Source organism: Carcharhinus amblyrhynchos, unplaced genomic scaffold (genome assembly GCF_965287045.1).
Source record: "Carcharhinus amblyrhynchos unplaced genomic scaffold, sCarAmb.v2.hapA scaffold_38, whole genome shotgun sequence".
NCBI classification, from domain to species: domain Eukaryota; kingdom Metazoa; phylum Chordata; class Chondrichthyes; order Carcharhiniformes; family Carcharhinidae; genus Carcharhinus; species Carcharhinus amblyrhynchos.
The window spans coordinates 10,254,603-10,269,768 of record NW_027649779.1 but is presented as its reverse complement, the minus strand read 5'-3'; the positions used below and the strand labels follow the sequence as shown (position 1 = coordinate 10,269,768).

Here is a 15,166-nt window from a genome sequence, read left to right as displayed (position 1 = left end):
AAAATCAAGTTTCTTTTGTTGTTAGAGAGGGGGTTTCTCACAATAACTTCATTGCAGTGAAGCCTACTTGAGACTAATTATAAGCTTTAAGTTTGTTAAAATTATTTTGTTATATGGGTTCAGAATACCTTGAGATTAAAAACTAATAAAGGCTATTGAAACAGGGTGGACTGACTTAGACTAACGTAGAATAAGGACCACAGTGTGCCTTATTTATATAATACAAAGGTACTGTCTGCATAGAGACACATAGAGAATTTAAACATGTATTTCAGATTTAAATATGTACTTTTTTTACTAAAATGTGTACCTTGGCCAAACTGCAGACCGCATAAAGTATAATGGGATAAAAACTGAGTGAGACAGGCCACATTCTTTCAGAATAGTGAAGCCACAGAACACAGTTTTTATCAGTATGAGTTATAAAAGTACACGCTTCCCAGACATTAGAATGAATAGAATTATTCATTTTTTACTGATAAGGGATGGCTAAGCAGGTAGTGGAAAGAAACTTTTGAACTCTATAAGCTGTGTAATAGAAGTTGCTGAGAATCAGTTAGAAAGCAACCTTTGAACCCTATGGACCTCCATAAGTGAAAGTTGCAAAGTAACAGTGGGCAGGAACTTTCAGATTCTACAGACCAATGAATTCCCATTCTTCCAAAAGATGGAACGTTATTGGCCAAGGTAAATATTGTGCACGAACATGATTGGAGCATCCAGTTGGGATGACAGAGTGGGTGGGTGAAATGAACCTTCAAAATAGTATAACTATATGGCCAATGAATAACTTTATAAAGGAGTTGGACTGCCCAGCTGCCTTTCTCCCAGTGCGCGTTGGTCAATAAAGAATGTCTTAAACCAATACAGTGTCTTCCGCAAATCTTTGTATGAACTGGGTTCATCCCAACACTTGGCTTCTGAGAAAAACTCCCATCATATGTAAAGTGATGTAATTGTGTGCCAAGTTTTTTTTGCTCACTCCCCACCCCTTTAAGTTCTGTAGAAAAGCTAACACTTTCAGTGAACAGTTGGTTTGTTTGTAAATCACCTGGTAGTTTTTGATTGAGGATTTATGGGAACCAGTTAAATGTAGAAATTTTAAGCGTAGCCTGGAGGAACTTGGAATAACTGAGACTTTTATTGTGTTGTCAACCCAGTCCCAGATAAAGAACAAATATTTTACACCTGCAACATGTTTGGGATTTTAAACTAACAAAGACTAGATGTTGCCTCTAAAATCAGCCTTGGAGGTCGGCTTAAAAATATGGTTGTTATAATGAAGGGGAATGAAGGATCTTACATCTTATTTAATCAAGGCGTTGTGAGCTTAGACCATAAGACATAGGAGCAGAATTAGGCCAGGCAGCCCATCAAGTCTTCTCCACTATTCAATCTTGACTGATATTTTTCTCATCCCCATTCCCCATAATCCCTGATCCCTTATTAACCAAGAACCTATCTATCTCTGTCTTACAGACTCTCAATGAGCTGGCCTTCACAGCTTTATGTGGTAAAGTGTTCCATAGATTCACCACTCTCTGGCTGAAGAAATTGCTCCTCATCTTTGTTTTAAAGGATTATCCCTTTAGCCTGAGGTTGTGCCCTCTAGTTCTAGTTTTTTACTAAGTTTCATTAAGATCCTCCCTCATCCTTCTAAACTCCAATGAATACAAACCCAGAGACCTCAACCATTCTTCATATAGCTCTTCATTCCAGAGATCATTCTTGTGAACCTCCTCCAGATTCTTTCCGAGACCAGCATATCCTTCCTTAGATGTGTGGCCCAAAACTGCTCACAATACTCCAAATGGGGCCTGACCAGAGCCTTATACAGTCTCAGAAGTATATCGCTGCTCCTGTATTCTAGCCTTCTTGACATGAATGCTAACATTGCATTTGCCTTCCTAACTGCTGACTAAACCTGCATGTTAGTTTTAAAAGAATCTTGAACAATAACTCCCAAGTCCCTTTGTGCTTTTGATTTTCAAAGCATTTCCCCATTTAGAAAATAGTCTATGCCTCCAATCCTCCTACCCAAGTGCATAATCTCACAGTTGTCCAGATTGTATTCCACCTGCCACTTCTTTGCCCACTTTCCGAGCCCATCAAAGTCCTTCTGCAGCCCTCCTGCTTCCCCAGTACTACCTGTCCCTCCACATATCTTTGTATCATCTGCAGACCATCCAGTGGCACTGCTGCCTTAAAAAAGCAAATACAACAATGGTTTTGGCATATACTAGAAGGCAACAGTACCTTCTTTTCCATCTTCCAATCATTAAAGTATATTGTGAAATGTTTGTGGCGCTCTGTCACTTTAAGAAGCTAAAGCTGTGAGAGAGAATGCTGAGGATTCATTGTTTGATATTTACAAGCTGTGAGAATTGGTGTGTTTTGTTTGTTTTAGTGGATGTTTGTAGATGTGTTTTATCATTGTTTTGGGCTACATTTGTTAAGGCTTATCTTTCAGGGGAATTAACCTTATCTTGAGTCTTTACTTAAAGGCATCCCTGGAAGTTTAGAAACAGAACCACAAGAACGTTTAAGGAATTCATTCTGGTTATTGTTGTTATACAGCTAATACTATGTTTCTCTGGGTAAGGATAATATTTGTGGGTTGAATGCTTCAAGCTTTGAGGTTTTCTGTCTGTGATTTAAGTCAAACAGATTTAAATAAAGGAAGTGTAATAACTAAAGCTTTTTTTTCACAGAAGTTGTGAACCGAGAGCCATATTCACTGGCCAGAGACATGATTCCAGGAGACTTTTCTAAATTTGTGGGGACTTTAATCCAGATCCAAACTCACACATGTGAGTATGAGAGAGTTTTAATTGTAATGGTTATTTAAAATTTGGGACACGTGAAAAGAGTACATGGAACAGCACAGCACAGTACAGGCCCATCGGCCCTCAATGTTGTGCCGAGCTACGTCCAAACCCAAGATCAAGCTATCCCACTCCCTATAATTCTGACCAATCCTGTGTTCATTGAATCATAGAATCTCTCCAGTGCAGAAGGGACCATTCAGATTATCCAGTCTGCACCATCTCTCTAACAGAGCATCTTACCCAGGCCCTCTCCCCTGCCCTGTCCCTGTAATCTCACACATTTACCATGGTTAACCTATCTAACCCACACAGCTTGGGATACTAAGAGGGAATTCAACACTGCAAATCCACCAAACCTGGGCATCTTTGGTCTGTGGGTGGAAACTGGAGCAGCTGGAAGAAGCCCATGCAGACACAGAGAGAACATGCAAACTCCACACAGACACTCACCCAGGGCTGGAATTAAATACGGTGCACTGCGAGGTAGCAGTGCTAACCTCTTTGCAACCATGTCACCCTATAGTTGAGGCCAAAACATTGTCTGATTTCAAGAAGATGTGATATATACTCTTGGGGCTAAAGGGATCAAGGGATATGGGAGGTGGTGGGGGTGGGGGAGAAACAGGATATTGAATTCAATGATCAGTCATGATCAAGATGAATGGTGTAGCAGGCGCAAAGGGCCAAATGGCCTACTCCTGCTTCTAGTTTCTATGTTTCTCTCCACTGTGCCAGCAATCCATCCAGTGGCACAGTGGTTAGCATTGCTGCCTTAAAAAAGCAAATACAACAATGGCTTTGGCATAAACTAGAATGTGACTGACAGTTTCACAATGGAGTCAAGGGCATCAGGAGCAAAAGATACCTTGGGAGGTGTAGAAGAAAGTGACAGAGATTACGAGTGGGTCCTTGGTAGGTTTTCTAAAGAGATTCCCAAAGGAAGTAGCAAGTTGGAAAAAGTCCAGAATAAATTAATCTACAGTTGCACTGGAAACTGTGCCTTACAACTGAATACAAAATACAAAGGGTTCAGGGAACTGGTGGATAAACTGCATAATGGACCTGATTGCTGGCAGGAGAGCATGTCTGTCCTGGGCAATCAGTTACATTGGAAACAGGGGACAGATGACAGGATGAGTGGTGCTCAGAAAAACCTACTGCTGTTCGGCCAAACCTTGGAACAAGATATTGATTTACAGTCCGAAAATATCAGATCCAGTGAAGAGTTCGAAGATGGCATGGGGACTTTGAGGGAGCTAATTCAGCCACAAAGTGACACCTCCCTGAAGCAGTCCACTCCCTGTGTTTAGCTAAAACCAAACAACTTGAGACACAAATGAGTCACCAGCCAGCAGATGTAGTTGTTTTCTTCAAAAAAAGAATCACTAAAAGTACTCCCACCTCTCCTGTGTGATAAGGAAATGCCAGTGTGTGTGTGATTAGCCATGACTTTTGCACTGTCATGATCCACAACACTTACTCCAAGTTTGTTTGCTCAGTTGAAGGAATACCGTACATTTGAGTCATAATTGTTGAAGCAGGGTGTTGTTTGCAAGCATCGCAGATTTGAAGAATTAGTTTGGAAAGGGAGTGAAAATTAATTTAATTTGAACTGCTGTGTGTTTCTATTTGAAATAAATACAGACTGTACCTAAATATAAAAGGAATGATTTGGGTTTGAAATTAAGTTGTTCAAGGTTAGGATTGTGAAGGCCAATTTTGCTCCCAAAACATAAAGATAAGGCTGCAAACCAGTTTCAACTTTCCAAAACATTTGAATTAAAATTGTTGAGATTCAATTAACAATACATTTCACAAAGTACTTAAGAACATAAGAACATAAGAAATAGGAGCAGGAGTAGGCCATCTAGCCCTTCGAGCCTGCCCCGCCATTCAATAAGATCATGGCTGATCTGTCGTGGCTCAGTTCCACATTCCCGCCCTCTCCCCATAACCCTTAATCCCCTCTCTTATCAAGAACCCATCAACCCGCTTCTTAAAAATATTTAGCGAGGCAGCCTCCACCACTTCAACGGGCAGAGAATTCCAGAGATTCACCACCCTTTGAGTGAAGAAGTTCCTCCTCAACTCCGTTCTAAACCGCCTCCCCTTTATCTTGAGGCTGTGCCCCCTAGTCCTACTGTCTTTTTTGAGCGGGAAGAGTCTCTCCACCTCTATCCTATCCATCCCATTCATCATCTTATACGTCTCAATGAGATCTCCCCTCATTCTTCTAAACTCTAACGAGTACAAGCCTAGTTTATTCAGCCTCTCCTCATAGCTCAATCCCCTCAACTCCGGTATCAGCCTAGTAAACCTCCTCTGCACTCCCTCCAGGGCCAAAATATCCTTGCGCAGGTGCGGCGCCCAAAACTGCACACAGTACTCCAGCTGCGGCCTCACCAATGCCCTATACAGCTGCAGCAAGACCTCCCTACTTTTATATTCAATCCCCCTCGCTATGAAGGCCAGCATCCCATTCGCCTTCCTGACCACCTGCTGCACCTGCAAGCTGGGTTTTTGCAACTCATGCACAAGGACCCCGAGGTCCCTCTGCACCGTCGCCTGCTGCAGTTTTTCGCCACGTAAGTAATAGTCCTTCCTACCATTATTCCTACCAAAGTGGACCACCTCGCATTTGCCAACATTAAATTCCAATTGCCAGTTCCTGGCCCATTCGCCCAGCCTATCTAGATCCTTCTGCAGACTTTCCACACCCTCCGCACAATTTGCCTTTCCCCCAATCTTGGTGTCATCAGCAAATTTCGACACCCTGCACTTGGTTCCCTCCTCCAGATCATCTATATAAATGGTAAATAGCTCTTTCAACTTTGATTAAATAGTAAATATTGAAAATTGAAATTGGTGTTCAAAAAAGGATAAAAGAGATGAAATTTGAACAAAATTGAAGAAAATAACACAAGAGAAGTTTTTTAAATTATGTAATTTATTTGCATGCCAAATTTCCTCTGCCCACTCCCCACCTCTCTAGGTTCTACAGAAAAGTTAACCCTTTCAGCAGACAGTTGATTTTTATAAATCGACACACAGCCTTTGTTTTTTTAATGTAACCTATGATTGGACACATTAACTCACTGAGATCTTGACCAGAGCCAGATGGAGTGTTTGTGTTTTTTGTTTAAACAGGTGATGATGGTTTCCAGCTCTGAGTGAAGGCAGCAGTTTTGAGAATGAAAGCAGAGAATAAAAGACTTTACCTTTCAGAAAGCCAACAAGACTGCTTTTGGGATTGGAATTGATAAATATCTGACATGAGTTGCTATTTCAAGCATTTGAAATGGAAATTACCTGGTGTTTAAAGGAAAGAATAAAATTGGTAATGCCTGGAATCAAATGGAAATGTTTAATTTCTGTAAAAACATATTATAAGAATACGTAATAATTTATTTGACTCTAAAGATTCTCCAGAACTCCTGAAAGTGTAGTTTAAATCCATACATTTGGGTGTTTATGAAGATTTGAGTGAAAGGGACGTCTCGATGAGATGAATGAGGTGACAGTTTTATCTTGGAGATACTTGTTTCTTTGTCTATGAACTATTTGAGAAAAATGAATTTGATAATCTGGCCACCATCTAAAACTGGGACTGTACAGGACGAAACAAGCAAAGACATTGAGATGAAGGACACCTGTAAACCTGACTTTGGATTTTCTTTTGAAGACTCTGACAGAATTATTGAATGGTGCATCCTTTGTAAGACAGTGGACTCCAGGATGATGAAACTAATTGGTAAAATAGACAGCACAATCCCAAAAGACCTGATAATCCTTCCACAAATGCAAAACAATGATTTGTGGGAGAGGGCAGAGAGATGCCAACAAGTAGGGCAAAAGAACACTGTCTGGTTTGAAAGAAAATGAGTGACAACATTTAACAGGGAGGGAAATAAGTGAAGGTGAGATTCCAACAGAGAATTAAAGAAGAAATTGGAACACCGATGTGAGACTGCAGAAATGGTTTGTAAATTGGGAATTAACTTACATCCGAGAGTACACGGTGCAGCTGTACTGAAAAGTGAAGGGCAGTCCAGTGGCAGAGTGGTTAACACTACTCCCTTACAGCGCCAAGGACCTGGATTCAATTCTAGCCTTGGATGACTGCCTGTATAGAGTTTACACATTCTCCTTGGGTCTGCGTGGATTTCCTTTAGGTGTTCCAGTTTTTTGCCTTCATCCAAAGATGTGCGAGTTGATTGGCCATAGTAAATTGTGCCTTATTGCCAGCTGGACTAGCAGGGTAAATAAGTGGGGTTATGGGGATATGGCCTGGATGGGATTGTGGTCTGTGCAGCCTCGATGGGCCTCCTTCTGCACTGTAATGATTCTATGATTTAAATGGGACTTTCTCAGCTACTGGACCAACAGCATGACATGAAATGGTTAATATGGTCTGAAGAGTAAGAAATCACTTTGAAATGATAAAGGCACTGACACATACTCCATAGAGAAACTGATTGTAAGACCAAACTAAATGGAATTTTTGATTAGATCAAATGAAGCCGAGGGAGAAATAATAGTTAATCAGAATGAATTACAAGATGGATACAGGTGAAGGAACAGCTTTGAGAATTTTTTTTAAGTCTATGCAATTTGTATAGGAATTATATGTTATCACTGCTTTTATATCCAATTATACCGGTTCAATTATATCTAAAAATTAGTTATGAGAAGAAGATTGTAAAGGGAAAGGAAGTTGGCTATCTTGGACAAGGCCAATGAACAAAAGGGGGGAAATATCAGAGTGAATTAATAGATTTCATAAAAGAGGTGATAGATGTAATACCCCTGCATTTGAGTAAAATCACATGTTTGTCAAATGCTCTACGTCAAGGTTCTAATATCAGCAAGGTTGTTTACTTGTTTGAGGAACAAACAATTTCTAGATTACAGACAAGCCTTGGGTGAAGTTTTAATAATAAACCTACATTGGCAAGGTAGGAATTTTAGAACAATGTTTTGTGTTTTGACTAACAGTATAGCATTGATATCTGTATTGCAGCTGAGAGTGGTGTTGGAAAGCTCAGTGGGATTGGTGAGTGAATTTGGGCTTTGCAGGTTGGACTCTGGTTGTGGAGGTACTGAATGCCCCTGGGGCAGGATTTTGGGAAATCGCCTTTGGTTCAGGAACCTGAGGAAAATTCATATTTCTACAGGGGTGGCCACCCAACTGAAGTGATTAAAGTCGCTTGTCTAGTTCACCATTGTACCTTAAAATAAATTTCAATTCATTTGCTGTTTCAGAGGCTTTTTTTGATGGTTAAGTCCCTTTCAAATTAAAGCATTTAGAGGGTCAATATGGAACTGAGTTACCATGCTGTTGTAACCAAATCAAATTGTGTCTAAATATTAATAGTATATCCCTGTAAAGCTGACAGAAAAGCTTTACGAAGGTTCAAATAAGATTCACAAGGATGTTAACAGAGCTGAGTGTGTTTAAGTCACAGGATAGATTGAACAGGCTGGGGATAATTTTGCCAGGAAAGAGAAGGCTGAAGACTGACCTGACAGAGATTTTAATGGGTGTGATAGGATTGATATCATCAAGTCATCACTGTGATTACAGGATAGAAATCTGGAACTGACAATTCTAGTTCTCACAGAAAATCGTTCTTCATCTCAAATTATAAATATATGTCCCCACACACTCCCTCTTTTCTGAAGTAAAGTTTATTTATCAGTCAAAAGCAAAGTTTACTTTAAGACTGCAATGAATTTGAGAACATAAGAAAGAACATAAGAAATAGGAGCAGGAGTAGGCCATCTAGCCCCCGAGCCTGCCCCGCCATTCAATAAGATCATGGCTGATCTGTCGTGTCTCAGTTCCACATTCCCGCCCTCTCCCCATAACCCTTAATCCCCTCTCTTATCAAAAACCCATCAACCCGCGTCTTAAAAATATTTAGCGAGGCAGCCTCCACCACTTCAACGGGCAGAGAATTCCAGAGATTCACCAGCCTTTGAGTGAAGAAGTTCCTCCTCAACTCCGTTCTAAACCCCCCCCCCCCTTTATCTTGAGGCTGTGCCCCCTAGTCCTACTGTCTTTTTTGAGCGGGAAGAGTCTCTCCACCTCTATCCTATCCATCCCATTCATCATCTTATATGTCTCAATGAGATACAGTGAAATTTCCCTAATCGCCACATTACAGCGCCTGTTCGGGTCAATGCACCTAACCAGTACATCTTTCAGACTGTGAGAAGTAACCAGAGCCCCGGGAAAAATCCGTGCAGACCTATTGATTGTAAAATTAAGTCATCCTACTATCCTCCTCTTGCTTTTTCTCCAATTTTCCTCCCCTGAAGGTGTTGCCTCTCGACTTCAGTCTCATACTCACCTATTGTCCTCCCCAATATGTCACCCAGTTCTCGAAGTCATTCCATCTAAATTTAACAACCTATTTTACTATAAGGTGACATTCCAATCCAATCCAGTGATATCCCATTGTACTTTGTGAAAGGGCGGGGTCACTGCGCCCAACTTTCCATTCCAGTCCCAGGGTTTTGGATACTGCGGTCTGGATGCGTAATGGCGGCTGCATCTCCCACACTCCATCGCGCCGCAGAAACCACTCTATCCGCCGCGCAGGCGGGCGGTCTGGGACTGCGCATGTCCAAGGGAGAGGAGAAGCTGCGCGTGTGCCGATGAGCGCCCACCCCCTGACCCTCGTGCTGAGGTGTTGGCCAATGGAAAAAGTTGGAGGACCGGAAGGACTCTGCTCCTCCAGCCAATCAGTGTATGAGCTTTGTGTGACTGAAGATGGAGTTTCAGAAACATTAAAACTTCCTCCTGTGAGTAAAACACTTTCTTTTCTCCCCCTTTCCATTTCTTTTCCCATTCTGGGGGGACAGTGGGGACTTGCAGCAACTGAAGGGTAAGGAAGTGAGTCCAGTCTGTATATTCCACACATTGTCAGTCCAGTGAGATAGACAGATATCTGTCTGGCAGCCTGCATGGAGATTTTCAGCTGTGTGTGTCCAGGACAGGAAGCAGTGAGCATGGATCTGTCAATCAGCCTCAATCAGCATCTTCAGGAGAATTGGGAGGGTGAACATTAGATACAGCAGAGTGAGAATGGAGGGAGAGTGTATGGGATGGAGATTTGCAGCTTTTGGGGAATGAGAGAGAAAGAATGTTCCATAGAAACTAGAATTATTATTGTAAAAGACTGAGTTTTATTTGCTGTAAAAATGTAAGAGCTTAATTGCTGTGTATGTAAAGAATGTGCAATGAAGATAAATGTACTGACGAGTGAGACCTTCAAACTCTGATTAGCCTCAACATTTAAAACTGTGTAAATAAGGGATTGTACAGAATCAGCTAAAGGGATATATTGAACCAGTTCTCTTGTATTCCTGTCTAAGATAATGAGAGAAGGTGGTGTGTCAGTAATTTAGGATCCAGTTAAATTAATCGACTGATCAAATGGACCAATAGTCACGTAACAACAGCCCCAACTCTGACATGAGGTAATCATCACTTTGGGGATAAAAGTAGAGATTCTGAAGGTCTTCCTTGCGAACCAAATATTGAAGACTCCCGAGGCTGAGTTCCAAGGAAATTCTTGTCAGAAAAGGAGCCAGACTCCCGAGGCTGAATTCCTGTGAAAGAAGGAGCCAGAGAGGGTTACACTTCTACAGACTGATCACCCACATGAAGTTGTAAAAGTCAATGTCTTGAAGTGGTTCAGTAAAACTTTTTCATTCAATAAACTTTTTTAAATTTACTAATTCACATTTGGACCTGATGTCCTTGACTCAGTTGTCATATTGTCAGTCACATTCTAGTACATAGCAAAGCCAATGTTGTATTTGCTTTTATAGTATAGAAACATAGGAACTAGAAGCAGGAGTAGGAGAGTCTGCTCCACCATTCATCTTGATCATGGCTGATCACCAAATTCAATATCCTGATCCCCCCTTTCTCCCATATTCCTTGATCCTCTTACCCCAAGAGCTGTATCTAATTTCTTCTTGAAATCAGTGTTTTGGCTTCAACTATAGGGTGGCACAGTGCCAAGCACTGCTGCCTCACAGCGCCAGGGACCCACCTTCAATTCCAGACTTGAGTGACTGTGCGGAGTTTGCATGTTCTCCATGTCTGCATGGGCTTCCTCCAAGTGCTCCAGTTTCCGACCACAGACCAAAGGTGTGCAGGTTGGGTGGATTTGCAATGCTAAATTCCATCTTTGTGTTCCAAGACGTGTAGGTTTGACGGATTAGCCATGTTAAGTGTGTGAGGTTATGGGCATAGGGTGGGACAAAGGGCCTGGGTAAGGTCACTGTTCGAGAGAGTCGGTGCAGACCTGATGGGCTGAATGGTCTTCTAGATTATAGGGATTCGATGATTTACTATCTACAATCTGGGGTGTTGTTAGAACATAGATCCATAGAACATTACAGCACAGAAACAGGCCTTTTGGCCCTTCTTGGTTGCGTCAAATCATTTTTCTGCCTAATCCCACTGACATGCACCTGGACCATATCCCTCCAAACCCCTCTCATCCATGTTCCTGTCCAAGTTTTTCTTAAATGTTAAAAGTGAGCACTCTTCATGGCACTCCGTTCTTCTTTTCCTGATGACATTCTATCACTGCCCATCTCTGTGGAGTTTGACTTTGGACCTGAATAGTTCTTATCAACTTGCTTACATGCTGTTTCTTTTAGGTGTCTGGTCTCCCAGTGCAACTTTCTATAACTCTGCTATTTGTCTGGTACATCTATGATTCATTCACAATGTGACTTTAAGGCTATTACTTAACTGTGTCCACCCAGGCATGCCAAATATTGACCCTTGCAACAGAGTCAACTAAGGACACAGGGACACTCACATGAGAAATTTGTGAGGGATTCATTTTCTGTTGAAGAACTTGCCAATTCGTCTCACTCAGTTTACAAACATTGCATCAATCTACTCTCTTTTTTTGGCCAAGTGGCAGCCTGCATCTTGTTTTCATGTTTTTTTGCTGCCAGATGGAGCTGTCCTTTGTTCTGCCACTAACACCTTATTCTGGACCAATGCTTTGTTTCTTTGCAACAACCATTACCTCTCCCTTTCGTTCCAGGACATTTTTGTCATTTGATCTCACTCACCCTCTCACCAATCCCTAACTTAAACAGCAATCTACTGAAAGCAAAGTAGTGAGACCGGCCATTCCAGCAGAAAGAAACCTTCCGACCCTCCCACTTCACCCACTATCAGAATGAACATGGTTCAGTCCTGGATATGATTAACTGCAGCAATAACAGCAGAATCCAACTCCTGTCATCACTTATGAACTTGTTGGTGTCTCAGCAGGGCAGATGACTGAGTGAATCCCTTCCCACAGTCAGTGCAGGTGAAAGGTCTCTCCCCGGTGTGAACTCTCTGGTGTGTTCGCAGGGCGGATGATGTTCTAAACCTCTTTGTGCAGTGAGAGCAGCTGAACGGTCTCTCCCCAGTGTGAAAGCGCTGGTGAATCATCAGTACCTGGGAGCTTTTGAATCCCCGCCCACAGTCGGTGCATCTAAAGGGTCTCTCGTTGGTGTGAGTGACTTTGTGTCTCAGCAGGGCGGATGACTGAGCAAAACGCTGTCCACACACAAAGCAGGTGAATGGCCTCTGCCCAGTGTGAACTCGTTGGTGTGTCTGTAAGGTGGATGAATCACTGAATCCCTTCCCACAGTGAGAACAGGTGAATGGTTTCTCCCCAGTGTGAACTCGCTGGTGCACCCGGAGGTGTGATGATGTTTTGAATCTCTTTGTGCAGTGAGAGCAGCTGAACGGTCTCTCCTCAGTGTGAATGCGCTGGTGGGACATCAGCTCCTGAGACCTTTTGAAACCACGCCCACAGTGGGAGAATTTAAAGGGTTTCTCATTGGTTTGAGTGACTTTGTGCATCAGCAGATGGGATGACTGAGTGAACTCATTCCCACACTTGGTGCCATTGAATGACCTGACTCCAGTGTGAACCTGCTGGTGTGTCAGGAGGCTGGATGACCGCGTGAAGCATTTCCCACATTTGGAGCAGGTAAACGGTTTCTCCCCAGTGTGAACTCGCTGATGTGTCTGCAAGTGAGATAACTGAGTGAATCCCTTCCCACATTGAGAGCAGGTGAATGGCCTCTCCCCGGAATGAACACGCTGGTGTGTCTGCATATTAGACAACTGAGTGAATCCCTTCCCACACATCGTGCAAGTGAATGGTCTCTCCTTGGTGTGAACTCGCTGGTGAATCCGCAGGCTGGATGAATCACTGAATCCCTTCCCACACTGAGGGCAGGTGAATGGCCTCAACCCAGTGTGACTGTGCTGATGTGTTTCCAGTTTGGATGGATACTTAAACCCCTTCCCACAGTCCCCACATTTCCATCGTTTCTCCATGATGCAGGTGTCCTTGTGTCTCTCCAGGTCAGACAATCAGTCAAAGCCACAGAGGGTTACAGTTCCCCCCACTGCTAATAACCATGTGGTTTTCGTTCAGGCTGTAGAACTGGTTAAAGCTCTTTCCACAGTCAGTTCACTGGAGCACTCGTACTCTGAAGTGTACGTGTCTTGGTCCTTTTCCAGCCACACTGACGTTTAAAGCCTTCTGAAGCAAACAGAACAGACAAAGACATTCACCTTCTAGAATCAGAGGCCATTGATATTCACTTTGCAATGAATCAAATGCAAATGCCAGATCCTGACATGACGTTTGGTTTGAGGTTTCTTGCTGAAAATTCTTCCCTTCTAATATCCTGTAAAAGAGTTTACAAAAGGCATTACTGTCAGTACTGGGTAGAAATTCAGAACAGACAATTCTAGTTTCTATGGAACATTTTTTCCTCATTCATTCCCCAAAAGCTGTAAATCTCCATCCCCCACCCTCTCCTTCCCTTCTCATTCTGTCGTATCTAATATTCACCCTCCCAATTCACCAAAGATCCTCAGACAGCACCTTCCAAAACCAGGACCATTTCCATCTGAAGGATAAGGGCAGCAGTTACTTGGGAGTTCCCCTCCAAGCCACTCACGATCCTGACTTGGAACTATATCGCCATTCCTTTTCAGTCACTGGGTCAAAATCCAGAAATTCCCTCCCTACCAGCAGTGTGGGTTAACACAGTGAGAAGTCTGACAACACCAGTTTAAAGGTGAGTGGAGTTCACTCTCCACACACCTGATGAAGGGGCAAACCCCTAAAGCTTTTGGGTTTACTCCCAAGTAACTGCTGCCCTTATCCTTCAGATGGAAATGGTCCTGGTTTTGGAAGGTGCTGTCTGAGGATCTTTGGTGAATTGGGAGGGTGAATATTAGATACGACAGAATGAGAAGGGAAGGAGAGGGTGGGGGATGGAGATTTACAGCTTTTGGGGAATGAATGAGGAAAAAATGTTCCATAGAAACTAGAATTGTCTGTTCTGAATTTCTACCCAGTACTGACAGTAATGCCTTTTGTAAACTCTTTTACAGGATATTAGAAGGGAAGAATTTTCAGCAAGAAACCTCAAACCAAACGTCATGTCAGGATCTGGCATTTGCATTTGATTCATTGCAAAGTGAATATCAATGACCTCTGATTCTAGAAGGTGAATGTCTTTGTCTGTTCTGTTTGCTTCAGAAGGCTTTAAACATCAGTGTGGCTGGAAAAGGACCAAGACACGTACACTTCCGAGCACGAGTGCTCCAGTGAACTGACTGTGGAAAGAGCTTTAACCAGTTCTACAGCCTGAACGAAAACCACATGGTTACCAGCAGTGGGGGGAACTGTAACCCTCTGTGGCTTTGACTGATTGTCTGACCTGGAGAGACACAAGGACACCTGCATCATGGACTTTAACTTGGCATTGTGAGACTTCTTAGTGTGTTTACCCCAATCCAATGCCGGCATCTCCACATCATTGTGGGTTAACCCACAAATACAGACTGTAGCGATTCAAGATTTTAGCTCACCACCACTTTCTCAACGGCAACTAGGGATGGGCAATAAATGCTGACCAGTCAGCGACATCCATGTCTCATGAATGAATAAATTAAAAGATTTCCCTGAAGGTGCTGATTGAGGCTGATTGATAGATCCATGCTCACTGCTTCCTGCCCTGGACACAGAGAGCTGAAAATCTTTAAGCTGACAGCCACGTTACAGTTTTACATTTGGCCATTAATGAGCAGACTGATGATGTTTGTAATACACTGTATTACCTGGTTACAGATTCATGAAGAATGTGAGGAGGGTCTTTATTTAGGCAGCGAGAGTGACCTGGAAGTTAAAAAAAACTGAAGCCCAGAATGAGAAAAGAAATGGAAAGGGGGGGGGAAGAAAGTGTTTTACTCACAAATGTTGGAGACATAAGGAAGTTTG

At 42.6% G+C, this 15,166-nt stretch overlaps 1 protein-coding gene across 1 annotated transcript in view; it reads right to left on the bottom strand.

Annotated features, from left to right (window-relative positions):
- Positions 1–12,012: 12,012 nt before the first annotated feature.
- Positions 12,013–15,166, bottom strand: part of LOC145362572 (uncharacterized) — a 65,449-nt gene continuing 62,295 nt past the window's right edge. The window contains exon 7 of the mRNA XM_080218572.1: positions 12,013–13,241. Coding sequence (XP_080074698.1) covers positions 12,112–13,241 — 1,130 coding nt within the window. The 3' untranslated portion in view covers positions 12,013–12,111. The remainder of the gene's footprint in view (positions 13,242–15,166) is intronic.